Source organism: Gopherus evgoodei, unplaced genomic scaffold (assembly GCF_007399415.2).
Source record: "Gopherus evgoodei ecotype Sinaloan lineage unplaced genomic scaffold, rGopEvg1_v1.p scaffold_36_arrow_ctg1, whole genome shotgun sequence".
Classification (NCBI taxonomy): domain Eukaryota; kingdom Metazoa; phylum Chordata; order Testudines; family Testudinidae; genus Gopherus; species Gopherus evgoodei.
In genome coordinates, this window is record NW_022060038.1 from 258,313 (window position 1) to 281,758 (window position 23,446).

A 23,446-nucleotide genomic window follows, 5' to 3' on the forward strand; every position below is an offset into this window, starting at 1 on the left:
AGGACCATCAATGGCTGCTAGCCAGGAATGGCAGGAATGGTGTCCTTAGCCTCTGTTTGCCAGATGTTGTGAGTAGGTGACAGGGGATGGATCACTTGCTGATTCCCCATTCTGCTCATTCTTTCTGGGGCACCCGGCATTGGCCACTGTTGGTAGACAGGGTATAGGGCTGGATGGTCCCTTGTTCTGACCCAGAACGGCCATTCTCATGTTCTTATCCCTTCCCCATCCCCCCTACTCCCCTGCAACTGGAAGCAGCTCCCGTCCCTTCCCTCCCGCTCTGTGCTGAAAGGCTGCTGCTGGACACATTCTAGTGTGAACCCTGGCAGAAATTGGGGGGAGGGGGGTGGTATGTGACCTTGCATCCCCCCTTGCCCCCACAAGTTGCCTTGCAAAGACTCAGTGCAAGGTAGCAGAAGAGGCAGATGCATCCTGGGGTCCAGGCAGGCATGAAAGGTATAGTGTGCCAGAGAAAGAGGGTCAGGTCAGCTGGTCAGTCACCTCCGCTTTTGTCAGAGAGGTGTACAGGAATGTGTGTGTGTCACCTCTCCTCGTGTGTGTGTGTGGGCGGGTAGGGCTGTGTGTGTCACCCTGCCCCGTGTGAACCCTAAAGCCTTAAAGAGAAGAAGATAGTTACAAAGAAAACAACTATGCCCTAGTTGTTTTTAACAGGAGCTCAGTCAACTTGTTGTTAATTTGAACATTTGCACTGCATAGTTCTGATTGATTGCCATGGAGCTCCCTTGAATACAAGCAATTTTACCAGGTGTCCTGCATTCAGCATAGGGAGATGAGGTCACCCTAAGTAGGTGGGACATCGGCTACACTTGGGTTCTACAGTTCTGACATTCACAGCTAAGCTCCTTGAAACCAGCTGATTCCTACCAACCAGACCTCACCCAGTCCTGATGTTCTTATGGAGTTAATGGAATTGTTGCCTGAGTGAAGGCCTCAGGATTTGGGGTGTAGAGTATGATAAGGAAACCCCCCCTGACCCCACCTTACCCAAGACCCCAGGCTTTTTGCTGAGAATAGAGTAAGAGTAGGCCCTTAGCTAGAAGCAAGTGTTTTAACTCCTGCTAAACTTGTTTTTCTGTACAAAGGGCACGCTGAGGCAAAAAGATGTGGTCAGGGCCCCAAAAAGAGGAACTAGAATTGGATAAAGGGGAACCAGGAAATCTGTTAAGTTATAACAGCTGAGTAATAGAAAAAGTAATAGAACGGTCAAACCGCAGACTTGACTGGCAAAGACAATAACAGGAAAAGCCATAGATGGAAGATTGTGGTTTTGCCATAGATGGAAAATTAATTGGTCAGCTTGCTTGTTATCATTATATTCCAAATAAGGCAAATAACATGTGTAACCAGCGTGCTACGTTTTGCGGTTTTAACCTTTATAAGCCTGGTAAAATTTGTAACATGTAGAGCAGCAGCCAGCCTCTTACGTTTGGTCTATGCTGTCTCTCCCTGCATATATGCTTGTACGAAATAAAGGCGTCTCAGGCTGTCTGATCAAATCATTAAAGTGGTGGTCTTTTCCCCGACAAGTACCAGAGGGCATGAGTAGGTTTCCAATGAGATTTATTCTACAGTCACGTAGCTAAGAATGGCCCAGTCCAAAGCCCACTGAGTTCAACAGCAAGACCCCCAGTGACGCTCGTGGGAGTGGATCAGGGTAACCCGGCAACCGCTTCCTAACACTCAACCTCAGCACAGTCACAGGAGCGTATCTCAGAGCCCCGGCTCCCATCCTGCCCCTGCAGTCAGAGTTACACACCCCCATTCTAGCCAACCCCAGCTCAACATTTCCCAGGTTTCATGTTTCCATTCGCCCCTTCACAGATTCAATCCATGCAAACGACTCACCAGGCTCCGGCCCCGGCTGGGGAGTAGGAATCTCTCCCTGTGACAGAGTCGGGGAACTGCAGATGGCAGGGAATCTGCACTGACCGGGGCTGAGGTACAGGGATATTTATACTGCTGCCTTGGGAATCCCAGGAGGGACTCAGACCCAGCACGGAGCCCCAGGGACCTGCCTCTGTGCCTGGCTCAGGTGGTGAAGAGCAGCAGAGAATTAACCCTTTCTTCCTCTCACCTGTTTGTTCTGATTATTTTTCCTTTTGTTCATTATTTAGAAAGGTCCTTGTAACACTGAGGCCCACAGCAAAGAGTTCCTTGAAAACAGGTCTTGTTTCAGAGTTGACAAATTCACTACAAAGCACTCAAGTATTACAGAATATTGACCCATAAAGAGTAGCATGTAACGTGTGTGCAGAAAGCTTGTAACTTGTCAAGCTTCATAACCATTGCAAAATGCATGTCTGGGTAATAGCATAACATATTGCAATTCACAGTGACCTTTATGGACTTGGAGTCGAAGTTAGTCACCAGGGCAGTGTGTCTAGCTGATGGCACTTCCAGGAGGGTGTTGTCACCCCACCCTAGTTAGCCAGGACGTAATGCCAGGCTCAGTTCTCCAGCCTTGCTCCAGCCCAAGATTATCAGTGGAAAACCATGAGAGACAACTGCAGTCAACACCACTTGGAGGTAAATAAAGGTACTGTACAACAGACAGGATTTCCCGGCCTATGAACAGAGACAAACGACTGTTTCATGATGACCCCAAGTGGGGAGCGGCTATCTGGATCCTTTCAAGGACGAAACATCTCCTGGTGCGGGGACGTTCACATGAAAAATTGGATCCTGGAGTAAGGGGATAACAGGGTGACTCACAGTCCTGGGAGCCAAAAGAACCATCATAGTCGTTTTTAGATTGGAGAATTGCTAATATAGTTACCATTTTTAAGAAAAGGGGGAAAAGTGATCTGGGGAACTACAGGCCTTACCAACCTGATCTCTTCTTTGAGAAGATAACTGATTTTGTAGACAAAGAAAATGCAGTAGATCTAATCTACCAGGATTTCAGTAAGGCATTTGATACAGTTCCACATGGGAAATTATTAGGGCTGTCGATTAATCGCAGTTAACTCATGCAATTAACTCAAAAAATTAATCACAATTAATCGCACTTATAACAATAGAATACCAATTGAAATGTATTAAATATTTTTGGATGTTTTTCTACATTTTCAATGTTGATTTCAATTACAACACAGAGTACAAAGTGCACAGTGCTCACTTTATATTATTGTTTTAGATTTCGTGGGTAAAAAACCCACTTCTTCAGATGCATGGAGTGAAAAATACAGATGCAGACATAAACATGCTGACACATGAAGAGAAGGGATTACCTTACAAGTGGAGAAACAGTCATGAGAAGGACAATTCAGTCAGAGTGGATGTAGTCCACTCCCAACAATTGAGGAGGAGGTATCAATACCAAGAGAGGGAAAATTGCTTTTGAAGTGAGCCAGCCACTCCCAGTCGCTATTCAAGCCCAAATTAATGGTGTTAAATTTGCAAATGAATTGTAGCTCGGCAGTTTCTCTTTGAAGTCTGTTTTTGAAGTTTTTTTGTTGAAGAATGGCTACTTTTAAATCTGTTATTGAATGTCCAGGGAGACTGAAGTGTCCTCCTAATGGCTTTTGTATGTTACCGTTCCTGATGTCTGATTTGTGTCCATTTATTCTTTTACATGGAGACTGATCAGTTTGGCCAATGTACATGGTAGAGGGGCATTGCTGGCACAGATCACATTAGTAGCTGTGCAGGTGAATGAGCCCTTGATGGTGTGGCTGATGTGGTTGGGTCCCATGATGGTGTCACTAGAGTAGACATAGGGACAGAGTGGACAATGGGGTTTGTTACAGGGATTGGTTTCTGGGTTAGTGTTTCTGTGGTGTGGTGTGGTTGCTGGTGAGTATTTGCTTCAGGTTCGGGGGCTGTCTGTAAGCGAGGGCTAGCCTGTCTCCCAAGGTCTGTGAGAGTGAGGGATTGTCCTTCAGGATAGGTTGTAGATCGTTGATGACGTGCTGGAGAGGTTTTAGTTGGGGGCTGTACGTGATAGCTAGTGGTGTTCTGTTATTTTCCTTGTTGAGCCTGTCCTGTAGAGGTGACTTCTGGGTACCCGCCTCACTCTGTCAATGTTTCCTCACTTCCCCAGGTGGGTACAGTTTGTTTACATTGACGGAAGATCCTGCTGCCTGCTTCTTATTTACAGTGTCACCTGAAAGTGAGACCAGGCGCTCACATGGCACTTTTGTAGCCGGCCCTGCAAGGTATTTATATGCCAGAGATGCTAAACATTCGTATGTCCCTTCCCTGCTTCGGCCACCATTCCAGAGGACATGCTTCCATGCTGATGGTGTTCATTAAAAAAAGAATGTGTCAATTACATTTGTGACACAGCAGTCTCGGATGATGACCCAGCATATGTTGGTTTTAAGAATACTTTCACAGCAGATTTGACAAAACGCAAAGAAGGTACCAACGTGAGATTTCTAAGGATAGATACAGTGCTCGACCCAAGGTTTAAGAATCTGAAGTGCCATCTGAACTCTGAGAGGAACGAGATGTGGAGCATCCTTTTAGAAGTCTTAAAAGAGCAACACTCTGATGTGGAAACTACAGAACCCAAACCACCAAAAAAGAAAATCAACCTTCTGCTGGGGGCATCTGATTCATGATGAAAATGAACATGCGTCAGTGTGCATTGCTTCGAATTGTTATCAAGCAGAACCCATCATCAGCATGGAAGCACGTCCTCTGGAATGGTGGTTGAAGCATGAAGGGACATATAAATCTTTAGCGCATCTGGCACGTAAATATCTTGCTATGCCACCTACAACAGCGTCATGCGAATGCCTGTTCTCACTTCCAGGTGACATTGTAAACAGGAAGGAGGCAGCATTATCTCCTGCAAATTGTAACCAACCTTGTTTGCCAGACTGATTGGCTGACCAAGAAGTAGGACTGAGTGGACTTGTAGGATCTAAAATTTTACATTGTTTTATTTTTTAATTCAGTTTTTTTTTTTACATAATTCTACATTTGTAGGTCCGACTTTCATGATAAACAGATTGCACTACAGTGCTTGTATTAGGTGAATTGAAAAATACATTTTTTTGTTTTTTACAGTGCAAATATTTGTAATGAAAAATAAAAATAAAGTGAGCACTGTACACTTTCTATTCTGTGCTGCAATTGAAATTAATATATTTGAAAATGTAGTAAACATCCAAAAATATTTAAAATAAATGGTCTTCTATTGTTAACAGTACAATTAATCGCGTGATTGAGAATGATTAATTTCTTTAAACACTCGATTCATTTTTTTAATCACTTGACAGCCCTAGAAATCATCAGTTAAATTGGAGAAGATGGGGATTAATATGAGAATTGAAAGGTGGATAAGGAACTGGTTAAAGGGGAGACAACAACGGGTAGGACAGATAGGTGAACTGTCGGGCTGGAGGGAGGTTACTAGTACAGTTCCTCAGGGATAGTTCTTCGGATCAGTCATAAGGCAAGTTTACACTACAGCGCTACATCAGCCACCAGATGCATTATGCTGATGGGAGAGAGCTCTCCCATCAACACAAATTACCCATGTAATGTATTGTCTGTCTGCTCAGCAAACAGCACCTGGCTGTCGAAGGGGAGCTCCTGTATAGACTGCCGGGCCTCCAATGACAAGCCAGAAAGAAGAATCATATAATCAAAGAATATCAGGGTTGGAAGGGACCTCAGGAGGTATCTAGTCCAACCCCCTGCTCAAAGGAGGACCAATTCCCAACTAAATCATCCCAGCCAGGGCTTTGTCAAGCCTGACCTTAAAAACCTCTAAGGATGGAGATTCCACCACCTCGCTAGGTAATCCATTCCAGTGCTTCACCACCCTCCTAGTGATTTTTTTCCCCTAATATCCAATCTAAACCTCCCCCCTCACTCTTCTTTTCTGCAGACTAAATAACTCCAGGTCTCTCAGCGTCTCCTAATAACTCATGTGCCCCAGCCCCCTAATAATTTTTGGTGCCCTCCATTGGACTCTCTCCAATTTGTCCACATCCCTTCTGTAGTGGGGGGACCAAAACTGGACATAATACTCTAGATGTGGCCTCACCAGGGCTGAATTGAGGGGAATAATCACTTCCCTCGATCTGCTGGTAATGCTCCTACTAATACAGCCCAATATGCCATTGGTCTTCTTGGCAACCAGGGCACACTGCTGACTCATATCCAGCTTCTTATTCACTGTAATCCCCAGGACCTTTTCTGCAGAACTGCTGCTTAGCCAGTCGGTCCCTAGTGTGTAGCAGTGCATAGGATTCTTCCTTCATAAGTGCAGGACTCTGCACTTGTCCTTCTTGAACCTCATCAGATTTCTTTTGGTCCAATCCTCCAATTTGTCTAGGCCACTCTGGACCCTATCCCTACTCTCCAGCCTATCTACCTTTCCCCCCATCTTAGTGTCATCTGCAAACTTGCTGAGGGTGCAATTAATCCCATTATCCAGATCATTAATAAAGATGTTGAACAAAACTGGCCCAATGACCGACCCGTGGGGCACTCCACTTGATACTGGCTGCCAACTAGACACTGAGCCATTGATCACTACTCATTGAGCCCGATGATCTAGCCAGCTTTCTATCCACCTTGTAGTCCATTCATCCAATCCATACTTTTTGAACTTGCTGGCAAGAATACTGTGGGACACTGTATCAAAAGCTTTGCTAAAGTCAAGATATATCACATCAACCACTTTCCCCATATCCACAGAGGCAGTTATCTCATCATTGAAGGCAACCAGGTTGGTCAGGCATGACTTGCCCTTGGTGAATCCGTGTTGACTGTTCCTGATCGCCTTCCTCTCCTCCAAGTGCTTCAGAATGGATTCCTTGAGGACCTGCTCCACGATTTTTCCAGGGACTGAGGTGAGGCTGACCGGTCTGTAATTCCCCAGGTTCTCTTTCTTCCCTTTTTAAAATATGGGCACTATATTTGCTTTTTTCCAATTGTCCGGGGCTTCCCCCGATCGCCATGAGTTTTCAAAGATAATGGCCAATGGCTCTGCAATCACATCCACCAACTCCCTCAGCACTCTTGGATGCATTGGATCTGGACCCATGGACTTGTGCACGTCCAGCTTTTCTAAATAGTCCTTAACCTGTTCTTTCACTACTGAGGGCTGCTCACCTCCTCCCCATACTGTGTTGCCTAATGCAGCAGCCTGGGAGCTGATCTGGTCTGTGAAGACGAAGGCAAGAAAAGCGTTGAGTACTTCAGCTTTTTCCACATCATCTGTCACTAGGTTGCTTCCCCCATTCAGTAAGGGGCCCACACTTTCCCTGACCTTCTTCTTGTTGCTAACATACCAGTAGAAACCCTTCTTGTTACCCTTCACATCCCTCGCTGGCTGCAACTCCAATTGTATCCTGGCCTTCCTGATTACACCTCTGCATGCTCTAGCAATATTTTTATATTCCTCCCTAGTCATCTGTCCAAATTTCCCATTTATTGTAAGCTTCTTTTTTGTGTTTAAGATCAGCATGGATTTCACTGTTAAGTCAAGCTGGTCACCTGCGATATTTTCAATTCTTTCTGCACTTCAGGATAGTTTGTTCCTACACCCTCAATAAGGTGTCTTTAAAATACAGCCAGCTCTCCTGGACTCCTTTCCCCCTCCTATTAGCTTCCCAGGGGATCCTGCCCATCAGTTCCCTGAGGGAGTCAAAGTCTGCTTTTCTGAAGTCCGGGGTCCGTAGTTTGCTCCTCTCCTTTCTTCCTTTTGTCAGGATCCTGAACTCAACCATCTCATGCTCACTGCTGCCTAGGTTGCCACCCACTTCTACTTCCGCTACCAATTTTTCCCTGTTTGTAAGCAGCAGGTCAAGAGGAGCACAGCCCCTATTCGGTTGCTCCAGCACTTGTAGCAGGAAGTTGTCCCCAATACTCTCCAAAAATTTCCTGGATTGTCTGTGCACTGCTGTATTGCTCTCCCAGCAGATGTCAGGGTGATTGAAGTCCCCCATGAGAACCAGGGCCTGTGATCTGGAAACTTCAGTTAGTTGTCTGAAGAAAGCCTCATCTACCTCATCCTTCTGATCTGGTGGTCTATAGCACATGCGCACTGCAACATCACCCTTGTTGCTCTCGCCTCTAAACTTTACCCAAAGATTCTCAACAGGCTTTTCTCCAGTTTCAAACTGGACCTCTGAGCAATCATACTGCTCTCTTACATACAGTGCAACTCCTTCACCTTTCCTCCTGTACAGTTTATAGCCATCCATGATAGTGCTTCAGTCATGTGAACTGCCCCACCAAGTTTCTGTTATTTCAATCATGTCAAGAAGCCAGGACTCCCTCTGCATGGAGATGGCCGAGGCCATGGTGCATGCCGCAGAGTCTGCCGTATCCGAGGCTGTTAGCAGGGCCACTCTGGCAGCAGTCTTGCCCTCACTGAGGATTGCCTAGAACTCTTTTCTGGTGTCCTCAGAAAGCAAATCCTCAAACTTGGCCATGGCTTGCCGCATATTGAAGTCATAGCTGCCAAGGAGGGCTTGCTGGTTGGCCACCCTCAACTGGAGGATGAATAAACTTTGTATCTGAACAAATCCAGCCTCTTTGAGTCTTTATTCTTAGGAGTGGCTCATGGTTGGCCTTGTCTCTTCCACTCATTAATGAGGCTGCTACTACCAGGGAGTTTGGGGCCGGGTGGATAAATAGGTACTCATGGCCCTTCGCCTGTACAAAGTACTTTCTGCCCTCTTGGAGATGGGGGGCAGGGATGAAGGCATCTGCCACAAGGCATTTGTGATCTTAGACACCCCTTCATGGAGGGGCAGAGCCACCCTGGCCGGTGCTGTAGTGCAGAGGACATCGAACAGAGAGTCCAATGGTTCCTCTAGTTCCTCCGCCTGGAGCCCCAAGTTAGAGGCAACTCATCAGGCAAAGATGAGCAGGAAGCCAGTGCCACGGGGTTTGACACGTCCAGCTGGCTGATCCCCTGGGTCTGCATGAGCCTGAGGAGTTCCCTCCTCAGGAATAGCGGGCTCTGGGGGATGGCAGAATACTGAGGCCGATGGCTTGTCCGAGGCCCCCGCCACTGACCTGAGCCCCTGTGAAGGCTGGGTAAAGCCCCAGGGGTTCCATGGGTACCAGACAGCTGGCCACTGGCTCGGGGCAGTTGGCAGTACTGCTGACATCGAGGGGACCACCGGTGCCCAAGCCGGCAATGACTCCAGTCCTGTGCTGGAGCTCGAGGCTGAGTGGTTGCTCTTGGGTGACCACAATCGAGTAATCGGTGATCCTGGTCACAGCAGTGCAGATTCCTGTGCCTGGATGGGGAGCTCTTTGCTCAGGACGAATCTCTTCTGCGAGTCCATGGAGACTGGTGGCATTCAGCGGATCTGCGACGGCACTCCGGTGATCTACACCTCACACTGCTTGACCAGTACCAGGATCTAGCGGTTCAGTTGCCAGGGAGACCTTCCCCGCGATCTAGGGTATCTGCGTGGTGGCGATGCGTACTAGTGACTCTGCTCCTGAGGCTGACTGTCCCGGGCCTATGACTGGTGCCGCACCATGGGTGAAGCAGTGAGCCGGTCCCTGCGCTGTCGATGCCGGAAAGGGCAGACCTCTACAGGCCTGTGCCAGGTCACCGGTGAGGTGTGCCTTGAGCCTTTTGGACAGTGCCCTGAGTTCAGAGACCAACGAGGGTTTCGCTAAGCCTGCCTCTCTGCTTTCGAGGCCGGGTGGCTCTGTGCAGGCGAGCGCTGGCAGGCCATCCCCTGCGATGGGGAGCAGCGCTGCTGAGCCGGAGACCTACAGAAAGGACCCAAGGCGTGTTTACCCCTAGACCGAGGTGACGCCGTAGCTTGTGTGGGTGGTACTGGTAGTGCCAGGATATCCTGTGCTGCCTGCAGGGCCTCAGGTGTCAATGGGATCTCTGACGAAGGCCCTCATCACTGTCTGGCTTGTCAGACATGGGTCGGGATAGGCTGGACCACTCGACCTGAGCTAGGCCCCAGCTCCCAGTAGGAGGTATCAAGCCGCCCTTCTCTGGCCTTGGCTCCCCTCCTGCCCTCTTCTTTCCCTTGTGGGATGTAGGAGTTCTTCCCTCCCGCTTGGCAGATGCCGGGGAGAGGGATTGGCGCCGGTGGGGCGCTCCACTCTGATGCTGTGGTGCTCAGGGCACAGCCAGACCTCGATTGCTCTGGTGCCAGAGTTAGAGCTGACTCCATTAGAAGTGCTTTGAGATGGAAGTCTCTCTCCTTCTTAGTCTGAAGGACTTCCAGATATGGCACTTGTTGCTTATATGCAACTTGCCCAGACACCTTAAGCAACTATCATGCAGATCGCTGATGTGCATCAGTTTCTTGCAACGATCACAGGGCTTAAAGCCTAGGGACTGGGGCATGCCCCATCCCTAGGCTAGGTCCTGTTCGGGACCAATCAAGCAAAACCACTAACACACTAAGGGAAACTGTTAACTATAAAAGTTCGAAACAATGAAGCAAGCAAAAAAAAGCTAGCGGAAGCAGCAGACATTCCAGCACCTTCACTGGCAGATAGAAGGAACTGAGGGTGGGGGGAACTGGTGGTGCCCCTTATACCGCAGCATGTGTGTGTCACTCCAGAAGGTGCCAGAGCCAGGCCCCTATGGATACCACTAAGGGAAAAACTTCCAGCACCGATGCTTGTGGCGAGCACACACACCTAATATGGAATGGACATGAGCAAACACTGGAAGAAGTCTACAAATACTGATGGGAGAAGAAATAGGAGATTGGGGTTTTCTGTTGTCTCTGGATCATATTACAGGAACAAGGGGACTGTCCATTATAAGGGAAGGTGGGAAAGAAACTCTTTCACACAAGGTATATTTAGCCTGTGGAACTCACAGCCACATGAAGTCATTGATGTTAAGGATGTAGACAAGATAATGGTTTCACCCAGTCTGGCAGTTCTTATAGTCTCCCTTCACAACCCAGAGCAGGCCATTGCTGGGAGCTCACCAGGTTCTCCAGGTTCTCCTCATCCAGGCTGAGTGGGCGGAAGTGCTGACGGATCACCTTGTTCAGAGCTCGCACATACTCCACGTGCTCCCGCAGCTCTGTCATCTGGCCCTGGTATTGCTCCAGCTGCAGGAAGAGTGAGTGCCATTCTCTGTTAGACTGGGGCTGGACCCATCTGCTGCCTTCCCAGCAGATCACCCAGCCCCTCATGCTGAGTGCCCCAGATCTCCACTCACTGAACTTGGAGAGGCAGGGCTGCACTGGGTGTGTCTGGCACAGACACCTGCCGTGAGTCTCCAGAGAGACTGATGCACTGTGGGTGCAATGCTGAATGAAAACCCAGGAAAAACAAATGTAACAAACAGAATTTTGTCCATTTCTCTGGATAAAATGAAAAACCAAAACTCCTTTGTTTGGGCTGAACAAAATGCAGTGGTGGAACGGATTGCTTCCACATTGCAGGCACTTGTATTTTCAGGTTTTTTTATCTGAAACTAGTCACCAAATTCAGCTGGAATGTACGTGTTTCAGTGCCATGACAAGGTTTCTTTGGTGAACTGACAATTTGCCCAGCTCTGGTTATTAGCTCTGAAGCCCACTGCTCTGGGAGACTCCTGCTAACAGCAGCCAACCTCTCTGCGGCTACACCAGCATGGGACCCCATACAGAGTGCCTGGCTGGGTGGTGGGGCTGAATTCTTGCTCCTTGGGGATGGCTGCCGATCCAGCTGAAGGCATGGGGCAGTGCTATGGGGAAGGGGAAACCTCAGTCTGCTCAAAGAGGAGTGGAGTGGGACAAAACGGTGGGACCGGTGGGAATGCGTGTTGGGCCGCAGCTGGCTAAGCCCAGCAGAGCATGGAGTCCGTGGAGGTCTGTTCCAGCCATACCTTCTGGGAGCACTTGGCGATGGTGAAGATGTCAGTGCTGACGCTCTGGTAGAGCTGCACGACCCCACCCAGCTGGGAAATGAGGATCTCGCTGCGCTGGGACGTCTCGCTGAACAACAGGGAGAGGATCTCTTTGATGACGGAGTACAGCAGGGGCACTGGGGGGCATGGAGCAAGTGGGTATCAGGCCATGAGGCAAGGGCAGCCAGCGCTGCTGCCATCACCAATTTCCCATCCACAGGCACCCCCCAACTCTTTGTGTGTGACCACAGAGACCCCCCAACTTGGGCCCGTCACCAACCCTCCATGTGTGACCACAGCTCCCCCCTTACTAACAGCCCATTACCCCCCCCCCCGTCACCAGCCGCACACTCCCAGAGTCCACAGCTCTCCCCTTACTAACGGCCCATTACCGCCCCCCCATCACCAGTCGCACACTCCCAGAGTCCACAGCTCCCCCCTTACTAACGGCCCATTACCCCCCCCATCACCAGCCGCACACTCCTAGAGTCCACAGCTCCCCCACTTACTAATGGTCCATTACCACCCCTCATATCACAAGCTACCCCCACCCCTGAGCCCATCACTGGGTCCCATTACCCCTCTCCTGTGACCAGCCATTCCCCACACAGCACTCCATCACCCCGACTAACCCCACCTGACTTTTGCCAGCTCCACGAGGGGCTCACTGCCCCTTGCCCATGTGATTGCCTCTGCCCCTCCTGATGCCCGCCTAGCAATCCCCCACAGGGTGCTCCATCCTCTGCATGCCCCCTCACGCCCACACACCAATCTCCTGCTGCACGCTGCTGCAATCCACCAAGAGGAGCCAGTTGCAGGTGATGACCATGGAGGGCACCTCTCTGACACGTTCTGCCCAGGCACGCAGCTGTACGACTCGCTGCACGTATTGCCCACGGGCCAGCCCTTCATCCGCTCCAGCTGCTTGGGGCTCCAGCTGTGAGCAAAGCTGTGGATCTCTGCCACCCACGTGTGCTGCTTGCAGATCTCCTGAGTCTCACTCAGTGCCTCCTGCAGGAATAGCACAGGGCTCTCAGCAAACCACAGCACCAGGCCCCAGGAGATACAGAGCAAACCCCACCATTCGCCATGCCTCCCTCAAAGCCAACCCGGCAGCCTGGTCCCTGGGAGCCCAGCCTCCACCCAGGATCCCACTTCCTGTCTGAGCTGGGGCAAGCTATCGCCCAGGTAAGACAATGGCTTTGGAGAAGCCTGAGCTCTGAGAAGAGCCAGGCTGGGCCCTGGTCTGGGAGTTCCAGGAGGAAGTGGCCAGAGGGGAGTGAGCGCTGGAGAAGGCCCCAGTGGGCAGGGGATAAATAGGAGGGAGAGGCAGAGGGGAGTTCAGGAGGCGAGATCATTGTACTGGGTACTGCAGCGATGCCCAGAGGCTCCACTCAGGATCAGGACCCATTACACTGGGTGCGACACTGACTCCAAGGGAGAGACGGCCCCCCCAGAGCTCATGTCTTTAGGGCTCAGTGAACACAGCGTGAGCCGGGGTATGCTCAATCGGCTGCAGCTGGAAACGCCAAAGCTGCAGGGGTCAATCAGCTCTTAGCAGTGGAGAAGCAGGGAGGCGCTGTGGGATGCAGTGAAGAGGGATGTTGGCGACATGATCGGAAATGTCCAAGATGTGGATGGGGCGGCCGCGCGCAGGCAGCTCTGGGCCCAGGACCATGAGGCTGGGCCAAGAGCTCTGGCGAAAGGCCAGCTCTTAGAGACATTGCGAAGGGAAAAGAGGCTAGGCAGGCCCCTCACTCACCGCCAGCAAAGCCCACTGGCTGGCCAGGGCCTCCTGGATGCTGCTGTCCCAGCGCAGGTCCTGCTCCAGTTGCTCCCTCGACGGCACTGGGTACTGGCTCCTCAGCCGGTGCCCACTCACCTCCAGGCCCCCGATGACCTTCAGATCCAGATGGTGCACCAGCTGTGGCTCCTGGCCACAGAGCAGCTCAGCAGGCAGACTCTGGAGCAGCTCATCGGGGGACTCGGGGGCCAGGGCCTCAGGGCCTCCTTTATCTGCTTCTCGAAGGGCTGCACAGGAGAAATACAGAGACAGTGAGGTCTCAACCAAAAATCTCAGCAGGGACGATGGGGGGTGCACACTCCCCTCCCTGGCACCTGGGTGTAGTGGGCAGAAGCAGGGCCTCTGCCCCATCTGCTCTGTGCCCCACCCTGGGAGGCCCTGTGGCAGTGTTCCATCTGGCCAGGAAGCAGCAGATGGCAATGGGCCCTGCATGAGGAAGTCACCTACCACTTGGCTGGGGATTGCACAGCACCACTGCCAAGTCCTGACTTCTGAGAGTCTCTGTCTCTCCTGGACTCTGCTCATGTTGGGTCACTGGCTTCTCCTTCCTGGTGCGGGTTACCTGCAGGGACAGGAGAGGAACTGGGAGATCTAAAAGATCTTTAGATACAATAAAGGAAGATGCTACTGAGACACCTGTTACATGAAATGAAGCTGCAGGCCTGCAGCGAAAACTCGATCGACTTGAGGCAGCTTTTATGGCTGTATTTTGGAGCTTACTCTTGGAAAGATTTCAGATAACTAGCCAAAAACTGCAAAATGTTTGTATTGATATACAGACAGTTGTAGAACTCTACAACTCACTAATAGGATACATTAACTCTATACGGGATTTGTTTGATATGTACGAAGAGAAAGCCAAAAAAAAAAGACCTGAAATTGAAGACTATGAATTTGACACAAAGTGACAAAGAAAGCGTAAACTGCAAGTTGAGGAGACATGCAAAGTTAAAGTGGAAATGTGTGGTAGAGATAAATTTAAAGTAGATACCTTTTTAACAATACTAGACCTTGTATTCTGAACTGAAATGCAGAAGTAACGTGTATCGAGAAATTTATGGCAGATTTTAGTTTCTCTCTAACGTTACTAATACTTCAACAGCAGATATAACAGTTCTTGCTAAAAAATTACAGCTATGCTACCAAGGCGATTTAGAAGAATCACTCGTGAATGAGTGTTTACATTTTCGATCATATTTGGAAGGCGTTGAAATTCCTGAAAATGAAAAGAAGTCAATTCTAAGATATTGCAGCCTTCTTTGAAATCGAAACATTCCTTCAGTATATCCAAATCTTGACATTGCCTTCCGAATGTTCGTTTGCACCCCTGCTAAAAACTGTTCAGCAGAACAATCATTTTTGGCATTCAAAAGGGTGAAAAACTATTTGAGGGCTAATCTCAGTGAAGAAAAATTAAACTCTCCTTCTCTCTTGACAATTGAAAAGGATTTAATAACTTCTCTGGATTACACAGAAGCCACTCAAAGGTGTAGGCTTAAACAAATGTAATTACATACCATTCAAATACTTCTATTTCTTTCATTGTATCTACATAAAATAAAAATAAATATTTGATATAAAACTAGTCTCCCGCTTGAACGTGGCATTTTGGATCCATGAGCAGTCCTGCGCTATAACCAAAATCATGCTATACAGACTAAAACTAAAAAAAACTATAACAAGTTCATATGGGGCCAGCTGTAGGGGGTGGCAATTATTACAGGGCCTAAGGGCGGCAGAATCTTTAATCCACCACTGAAAAGGGTCAATAGTTCTCTTTCATAGAATCATAGAATTGTAAAATATCAGGGTTGGAAGAGACCTCAGGAGGTATCTAGTCCAAATCCCTTCTCAAAGCAGGACCAACACCAACTAAATCATCCCAGCCAGGGCTTTGTCAAGCGGGGCCTTAAAAACCTCTAAGGATGGAGATTCCACCCCCTCCCTAGGGAACCCATTCCAGTGCTTTACCATCTCACTAGTGAAATAGTGTTTCCTAATATCCAACCCGGATCTCCTTTTTTGGGACCCCTCTTAAGGTACTTGAAGGCTGCTATCAAATCCCTCCTCACTCTTCTCTTCTGCAGACTACACAATAACAGTTCCCTCAGCCTCTCCTCATAAGTCATGTGTCCCAGCCCCCTGATCATTTTCATTGCTCTCTGCTGGACTGTCTCCAATTTGTCCACATCCCTTCTGTATTGGGGGGGACCAAAAATGGACGCAATACTCCAGATGTGGCCTTACCAGTGCCGAATAGAGGGGAATAATCACTTCCCTTGATCTGCTGGCAATGCTTGTACTAATACAGCTCAATAGGCTGTTAGCTTTCTTGGCAACAAGGGCACACTGCTGACTCAAACCCCGATTTTTCTGCCCTGTAATCCCCAGATCCTATTCTGCAGAACGGCTGCTTAGCCAGTTGGTCACCAGCCTATAGTGGTGCATGGGATTCTTCCGTCCTAAGAGAAGGACTCTACACTCTGCTAATAAAGTAGGTTCCCCTCCCCACCAAGTTTAGTCTGTTGCAGAACTGGCTGAATTCACAAGAACCAGGAACCAATTTTTCATGAGAGCTTCTCAGCCACACAAGATGGCTCACAAGCAAAAGGATCCAGAGGGCCTCTCCGCACTCTGTGTTATCCTGAAAGTCTTTTGTCTCTGTTCATAGGCAGGTCAGTCCTGTCTGCTGTAATGTTCCTCAATTTACTCTCTAAGTGGTGTTGATTATTTGAAGTTGTCTCTTATGGTTTTCTATTGATCATCTCGGGACAGAGCGTGGCTGGAGAACTGAGCCTGGCATTACATCCCCAGCTAACCAGGGTAGGGTGACTGATGCCCTCTTGGAATGGTCATCACCTGATACACTGCCCTGGTGACTAACTTCTCCTCCAGGTCTATAAAGCTCACTGGTCAATATTTCCTTAACTATTACCTGGACATGCCTTTTGCAATGGTTATGAAGCCTTTTTGCACACACCTTACATGCTACTCCTCAATGGTTAATATTCCATGAGACTTGTATGTGGTGTAGTGAGTTTGTCAGGCCTGAGATATGAGCTGTTTGCGAGGAAGAGGGAACTCTTTGTTGGGGGCCTCAGTGTCACAAGGACCTTTCTAAATAAGGAACAAAAGGAGAAGTGATCAGATCAAACAGGTGAGAGGAGGAAAGGGTTAATTCCCTGCTGCTCTTCCCCACCTGAGCCAGGCATAGAGGCAGGTCCCTGGGGCTCCGTGCTGGCTCTGAGCTCCCCCTGGGATTCCCAGGGCAGCAGTATAAATATCCCTGTACCTCAGCCCCGGTCAGTGCAGATTCCCTGCCGCCTGCAGCTCCCTGACCCGGTCACAGGCAGAGATTCCTCCTCCCCAGCTGGAGCCGGAGTCTGGTGAGTCGTTTGCATGGATTGAATCTGTGAAGGGGCGAATGGAAACATGAAACCTGGGAAATGTTGAGCTGGGGCTGGCTAGAATGGGGGTGCGTAACTCTGACTGCAGGGGCAGGACGGGAGCCGGGGCTCTGAGATACGCTCCTGTGACTGCGCTGAGGTTGGGTGTTGGGAAGAGGTCACCGGGTTACCCTGATCCACTCCCCCAGGAGTCACTGGGGTCTTGCTGTTGAAGTCAGTTGGCTCTGGACTGGGCCATTCTTGGTTACGTGACTGTTCAGAGTAAACCTCATTGCAAACCTCCTCAGGCCCTGTAATATTCTACATCCCAAATCCCAAGGCCTTCACTCAGGCAACACTTCCATGAAAATCAATAAGGACCCCAGAACTGGGTCCATTCCATTGGGAGAAAATAGCTGGTTTCTAGCAACGTATCCATAAATGTACAAACTGTATAATCCAGGAGTAACCGATTATAAGGGCTGCTTTGATACTGATTGTGACGGGTTCCCCCCAGAGTACCATCTGGAACTGGGGTACCCCTGAGCCCGCTGACCCCCCAGCCTGGGCTGCCTCTCGCACTGTACAGCTGTGACAAGCTGCAAAGCCCTCCCACCTGCACTTTCACCAGCATTCACACAGGTAGAGACACACCCAGCTGCAACTGGACACAGGCTCTTTACCCACCAGCTTTCCAGGCTAGTACCCCAGAGCAGTACCATCCTGCCCTGGTCAAATCTGGGCAGTGTGTGTGTTTAATACCCCTGCACCTATCACTCAGAGTGAAGACAACCATGCACACTTGGGTTAGCCAAGCCGAGATTTTCCCCAAGCACTCCAGTCAAAGCTCACGGTTTAGATTATAACAGCACAAGTTTATTAACTACAAATATAGATTCTAAGATTTTATACGAAGCTTAGGTTGCATTTTTGTTTATTTGCTAGGTAATCTGCTTTGATCTGCTTCGCATCACTAAAAATCTATTTTGGTACTTATTAAACTTGTTTTGGCTTTATCTAAACAAGTGAGTTGGAATGAAGCGCCTGGGAAAATCATAGCTCGACTGGCAGAGGCTGTTGTATATTCCTTTCCACATTCAGGGAGGGGGCGAATTCTATGAGCTTACGCTGTACAGTTCTCAGTGCAGGGTGAGACTGTAACATTTTGAGTTTACACTCCAGTGGGGGGTACGAATCTGGGAAGCTGGTGGTTAATTTGGCTGCAGCCTCTCTATTGTTGGTTCATGCAGTGGCTGGTTAGAGCCTGCGTGTAACTGCAGCTGGGTGTGTCCCTACGTGTGTGGATGCTGGTGTAAGTGTAAGATGGGGAGCAGGTCTGCAGGTTGTCACAGCAGCACAGTGTGAGAGGGGGCACAGACAGGTGGGTCAGAGGGCTCAATGAAACCCCAGTTCCATGTGCCCCCCCCGGGTGAACCCATCACACTGTAACAAATGCAGTCCAGTCCTAGCCGACACTCACCTTCCACTGATTGTCTCTTTTGCTGTTATTTACAGGAAACTGAACAGAAAATCCAAATGATAGCACATGATGCCAGCTTACAATCACACCTTTTTTGCCCCAGTGACCTATATCCTGACTGGCATCCCGGGTACGGAGGAGTCTCATGTCTGGATCTCCATTCCCTTCTGTCTGATGTACATTGTGACACTTTTTGGAAACTGTCTCCTACTATTCATCATACTAACAGAACGAAGCCTCCATGAGCCCATGTATCTATTCCTGTCCATGCTGGCTGCTGCTGATCTGCTGTTATCTACCACGGCAGTGCCTACGATGTTGGCTGTATTCTGGTTTGGAGCGGGGGAAATTTCTTTTGCTGCCTGCCTGACCCAGATGTTCTTCATCCATGTCAGTTTTCTGGCCGAGTCGGCCATCATACTGGCCATGGCATTTGATCGGTACGTTGCCATCTGTGACCCCCTGAGATACACCAGCATACTAACCAAGTCTGTGATCGGGAAGTTGGGGCTGGCAGTTGTCACAAGAAGTTTCTGTTTCAATTTCCCTGTCATCTTTCTTGTGAAGCAGCTGAAGTTCTGCAGGACCAACCTCCTGCCTCACACCTATTGTGAGTACATGGCCATAGTCCGGCTGGCCTGCGACGACATCACAGTCAGTATCTGGTATGGCGTAGCTACGGCTATTTTAGTAATCGGTTTGGATGCTGTGCTCATTGCTGTATCTTATGGGCTGATCCTCAGGGCCGTTTTCCAGCTCCCATCGAATGACGCCCGGCTCAAGGCTATTCGCACCTGCAGCTCCCACCTCTGTGTCATACTGATGTTCTACACACCTGTCTTTTTCCTCATTTTTGCACGCCGATTTGGGCACATCATCCCAGGTTATATTCTCATCCTGCTGGCCAACCTCTATGTGCTCATTTCCCCCATGTTAAACCCCATCGTTTATGGGTTGAAAACAAATGAGATTCTGAAACGGGTGATCAATGTGTTTCATCGGTGGTGCAGGGGAAGCTCCCTGCTGAGCTAAATCAGGATACGGAAAATGCTCTGGGATTTGGAAATTAAACCAAAGTTTTCATTGGAACTATCGGGATGTTTTTATTATGTACTTCCACAGAGTAAGGTTGAAAGTCTCTCTCGTCAACAGAATTTGGGTCCAATGAAAGCTTTTTCCTCCCCCAGTTTCTCTCTCTAATATCCTGGGGCACACATGGCTGTAACAGCACAGCGCCCTGCCACAGAAAACAGCCAGACGGAGTGAGTCTTGTTCTAAGTTCAAGGGAAACAACAAAACAAGAAAGCACAAAGTTAAAATCACTTTGTGAGAGCGAGAGCACGGTGTGGGCTCCTCTGTGACAAGCTGCATCCGAGCTGCACTCTGAATAGCCAAGGAGAGCAGCAGCCAAGGGGGACGTGCAATAAAGCCATGGGAAGTGCACTGTGCTGCACATTGGGAGACGGGAGCTCTAGTGTTCATTCTGTCACTGACCTACCGTGTCACCTTTACAGAGTTTCTTTCCTCCTCAATTTCCTCATTGGCAAAGTGAACATATTTTGGGGCCAGCATGGAAGCCAGGTACAAGTCTCCTCAGGGAGACAGCATAGAGAACATACAAAAAGGCATCTACTGGGACAGACAAATGGTCCATCTCACCCAGTGTCCTGTCTTCCGACAGTGACAAATGCCAGGTGCTTCAGAGGAGTGAGCAGAAGAGGGCAATCACTGTGTGATCCATCCCCTGTCTTCCCATCTCTGCTTCTGCTGGGCAGAGGTTTTGGGACACCAGCAGCATGGGCTTGCATCCCTGTCCAGCTAGGCTAATAGCCATTGATGGACCTATCCCCCATCAACTTATCTAAGGATTTTTCAATCCTTTCCCATCACAACATCCCCTGGCAGTGAGTTCCATAGGTTAGCTCTGTGTTCCATTAAAACACATACATTCTCTTTTTTGTATTAAACCAGCTACCCTGGTTTTTGCATTATGTGAAAAAGAAAATAACATTTCTCTATTCACTTTCTCAGCACCAGTCATGATTTTATAGACCTCTGTCATAACCCCCCTTAGTTGTCTCTTTTTTGGTTGAACAGTCAAAGTCTTTTTAGTCTCTCCTCATATGAAAGGCATTCCGTACCCTTAATTGTCTTTGTTGCCCTTCTCTGAGCCTTTTCAAGTTACACTATATCTTTACCGAGATTGGGTACCAGAACTGCACACACTATTGAAGGTGTGGCCGTACCATGGATTTGTATAGTGGCAGTATAACATTTTCTATCCATATCCTAATGATACTTAACGATCTATTAGCGTTTTTGACTACTGCTGTGCATAGAGAAGAAATTTTCAAAGAACTACCCTATGACTGCTCCAAAATCTCTTTGTTGGGTGGTATCAGCTAATTTAGATCCCATCCTTATATATGTGTATTTAGGATGATTTTTTCCAGTGTGCCTCATTTTTCACTTATCAATGCTGAATTTAATTGGCCATTTCGTTGCCCAGTGAGATCCCTCTGTAACTTTTCTCATTCAACTTTGGATTAAACTATCTTGAAAAATTGTGTGTATCCTCCAAACTTTGCCACTTCACTGTTCATTCCCTTTTCTGGATAATTAAGGAATGTGTTGAACAACGCTGGTCCCAGTACAGGATCCTTGGGGGACCCCACTGTCAACCTCTCTCCATTGTGAAATGGACCATTTATACCCCCTTATTTCCTATATTTTAACCAGTTACTGATGCACGAAGGGGCAGGGAGATGTAGACCCTGGATGACATCCATACAGGCTGTGAATATGGGGTGGGATTCAGAAGATCTGCTTTCTATTTCCACACTCTGCCACTACCCTGCTGGAGAACCTTTGGCAAATCACTTTGCCTCCCTGTAACTCAGTTTCCTCTTCTGTAAAATGGAAATAATGACACTGACATCCTTTATAGACTGCTTTGAGATCCACCGATGAACAGCTGCATATTATTTTTTAATCTTGTTTCCAGTGGGGCCCAAAGGTCTGTGCCTGACACTTCCCAAACTGAGACGTGATCCCTATACTGAGGAACTTACAAACTAGACATCACACCAAGGCCAAGGAGAATCTGACTGGGGAACTGGCCCATTGGAGGCTTTGCATCCCCATTATTCACTGATTCACTAATTCCAAAACCAGAAGGCAAAATTATGCTCATGCAGTCTGATCCCCTGCATCTCACAGGCTGGAGACCTTCCCCCAAATAATTCACAGAGCCGAAATTTAAGAAAAACATCCTGCCTTGATTGAACAATGGTAGAGATAGAGAATCCACCACAACCCTTATAAATTGTTCCAATGGTTTTTTCCTCTCTCTGTTAGAAATCTCCACTTAATTCCCAGTCTCAATGTGTCTAGCTTCCACTTCCAGCATTGGATTGTGTGAGACCTTTCTCTGCCAGGGAGAAGAGCCTGTTGTTATATGTCTGTGCCCTGTGTAGGTACTTACACACTGTGATCAGACTTAACTTTCTCTTTGTTAAACTGAACTGACTGGGCTCTTTGAGCCCATCACTATCAGGCAAGGTTTCTAATCCTTTAATCATTCCCGTGGCTCTTCTCTGAGCCCTCTCCGATGGATCAGCATCTTTCCTGGGTCTGTCCGTTTCGGGGAGCAGGGAGGTAGGGGCTGCCAATGACATTACTGCTCACAAAGATGTCATCGATGATGTCACAGTCGGCCCAGCTGTCAGGCAGTGCAGTGAACTGCTGGAGAAGCAGGAGGGCAGGAGGGAGCTGGTGCCCTGGCAGTGAAGAGGTGGGGGCTGGTATACATGACTGGGGCCTGGATTCTGGCATTAGCAAGGGCTGAGGGAGGTTGGCTCCTTTCTCGTGCTCCCCCACCCACAGATCTGTGATCACAGCAGCAAGAACAAGACAAAGAATTTCACCACAGTGAAGCAAACCCAGCCCCCCCCGCCCCCACTCCGGCTCTCCTGGGCCCTCCCTGAGCCTCCCTAAGCCTGGCTGAGAGCGGAGAGAACACCATCGCCTGCCCAGTCATCGCCGCCAACTCCCGCATCATCCGAGTCACGGTGAAACCCCCACGATGAAAGAGGAGGTTGTGGGGAAGCCAGAGGGCCCTGCACATCGATTCTGAAGTCAGCCGTGACTTTCAGCCAGTGTGTAAAACAGAAGGTTTATTTATCAAAGGAACAGAGTGTGGAACAGAGCTTGTTAGCACAGAAATCAGTGACATTCAGCAAACTCCATCTTGGGGGACCCTGGGCTGGACACCCCAGACTCCCCTCTGTCCAAGTCCCCCACAGCAGACTGCCCAGCTTCCAGAGGCCTGACCTCTGACATGCCTGTTGCTCCTCCTCCTGTTGTTTGTCTCACTTTCCTGGCAAAGTGTCTCTTGGGTGCATCCCCCTGTGACAGTTTGGATGACAGAGATCTCCTTGGGACTGTCACCTGATGAGCTGAAATTACCTCTGAGGCCATTACCCCTGCCAGCTTGGGACTCCAGAACCCTGCCTTGTTGTGCCAGATACGCCAGCCTGCTGCAACACAGGCCTGGGCCACCCCTCAAAGGTGCAGACTTTAACCAAATACAGTTCAGCAGATTACCACGCTAGCATCCTGACACTCATTTCCCAATGAGATCCAAACCCCAAATAAATCTGTTTTACTCTGTATAAAACTTACACAGGATAAACTCATACATTTTCCACCCTCTATAACAGTGATAGAGAGATATGCACAGCTGTTTGCTCCCCAAGCCTTGTCACTAAAAGCTGTGTGCTGTAGACAAGCCCTTATTCTCCTAACTCTAGACAGAGAAATAATACCTGCAAACAAATAGGATGAACACTCTCAGTAGATGATAAACTTTGTAATGACACCTTACAAGAGACCTTTTTGCCTAAAGCATATTCCAGTTACATCATATTTACATTTATAAGCATATATTAAAA

At 48.8% G+C, this 23,446-nt stretch overlaps 1 protein-coding gene and 1 long non-coding RNA gene across 2 annotated transcripts; one reads left to right on the forward strand and one right to left on the reverse strand.

Annotated features, from left to right (window-relative positions):
* Positions 1-11,010: 11,010 nt before the first annotated feature.
* On the reverse strand, positions 11,011-12,625 carry LOC115641963. The gene is made up of 3 exons (XR_003998135.1): positions 12,593-12,625; positions 11,804-11,961; positions 11,011-11,042 (listed from the first exon to the last, which is right to left on the reverse strand). It is a non-coding gene; the product is annotated as an uncharacterized LOC115641963 (long non-coding RNA).
* Positions 12,626-18,560: 5,935 nt separating this feature from the next.
* On the forward strand, positions 18,561-21,887 carry LOC115641968 (olfactory receptor 52B2-like). The gene is made up of 2 exons (XM_030545311.1): positions 18,561-19,491; positions 21,862-21,887. The coding sequence occupies exons 1-2, from the start codon at positions 18,561-18,563 to the stop codon at positions 21,885-21,887; spliced, it is 957 nt and encodes a 318-aa protein (XP_030401171.1).
* Positions 21,888-23,446: the final 1,559 nt, after the last annotated feature.

Coding starts and splice junctions, on each gene's coding strand:
- LOC115641968 (XM_030545311.1), top strand. CDS start 18,561: ATGATGCCAGCTTACAATCACACCTTTTTTGCCCCAGTGACCTATATC. Junction 19,492..21,861: donor ACGGGTGATCAATGTGTTTC/ATCGGTGGTGCA, acceptor AGAAATCTCCAC/TTAATTCCCAGTCTCAATGT.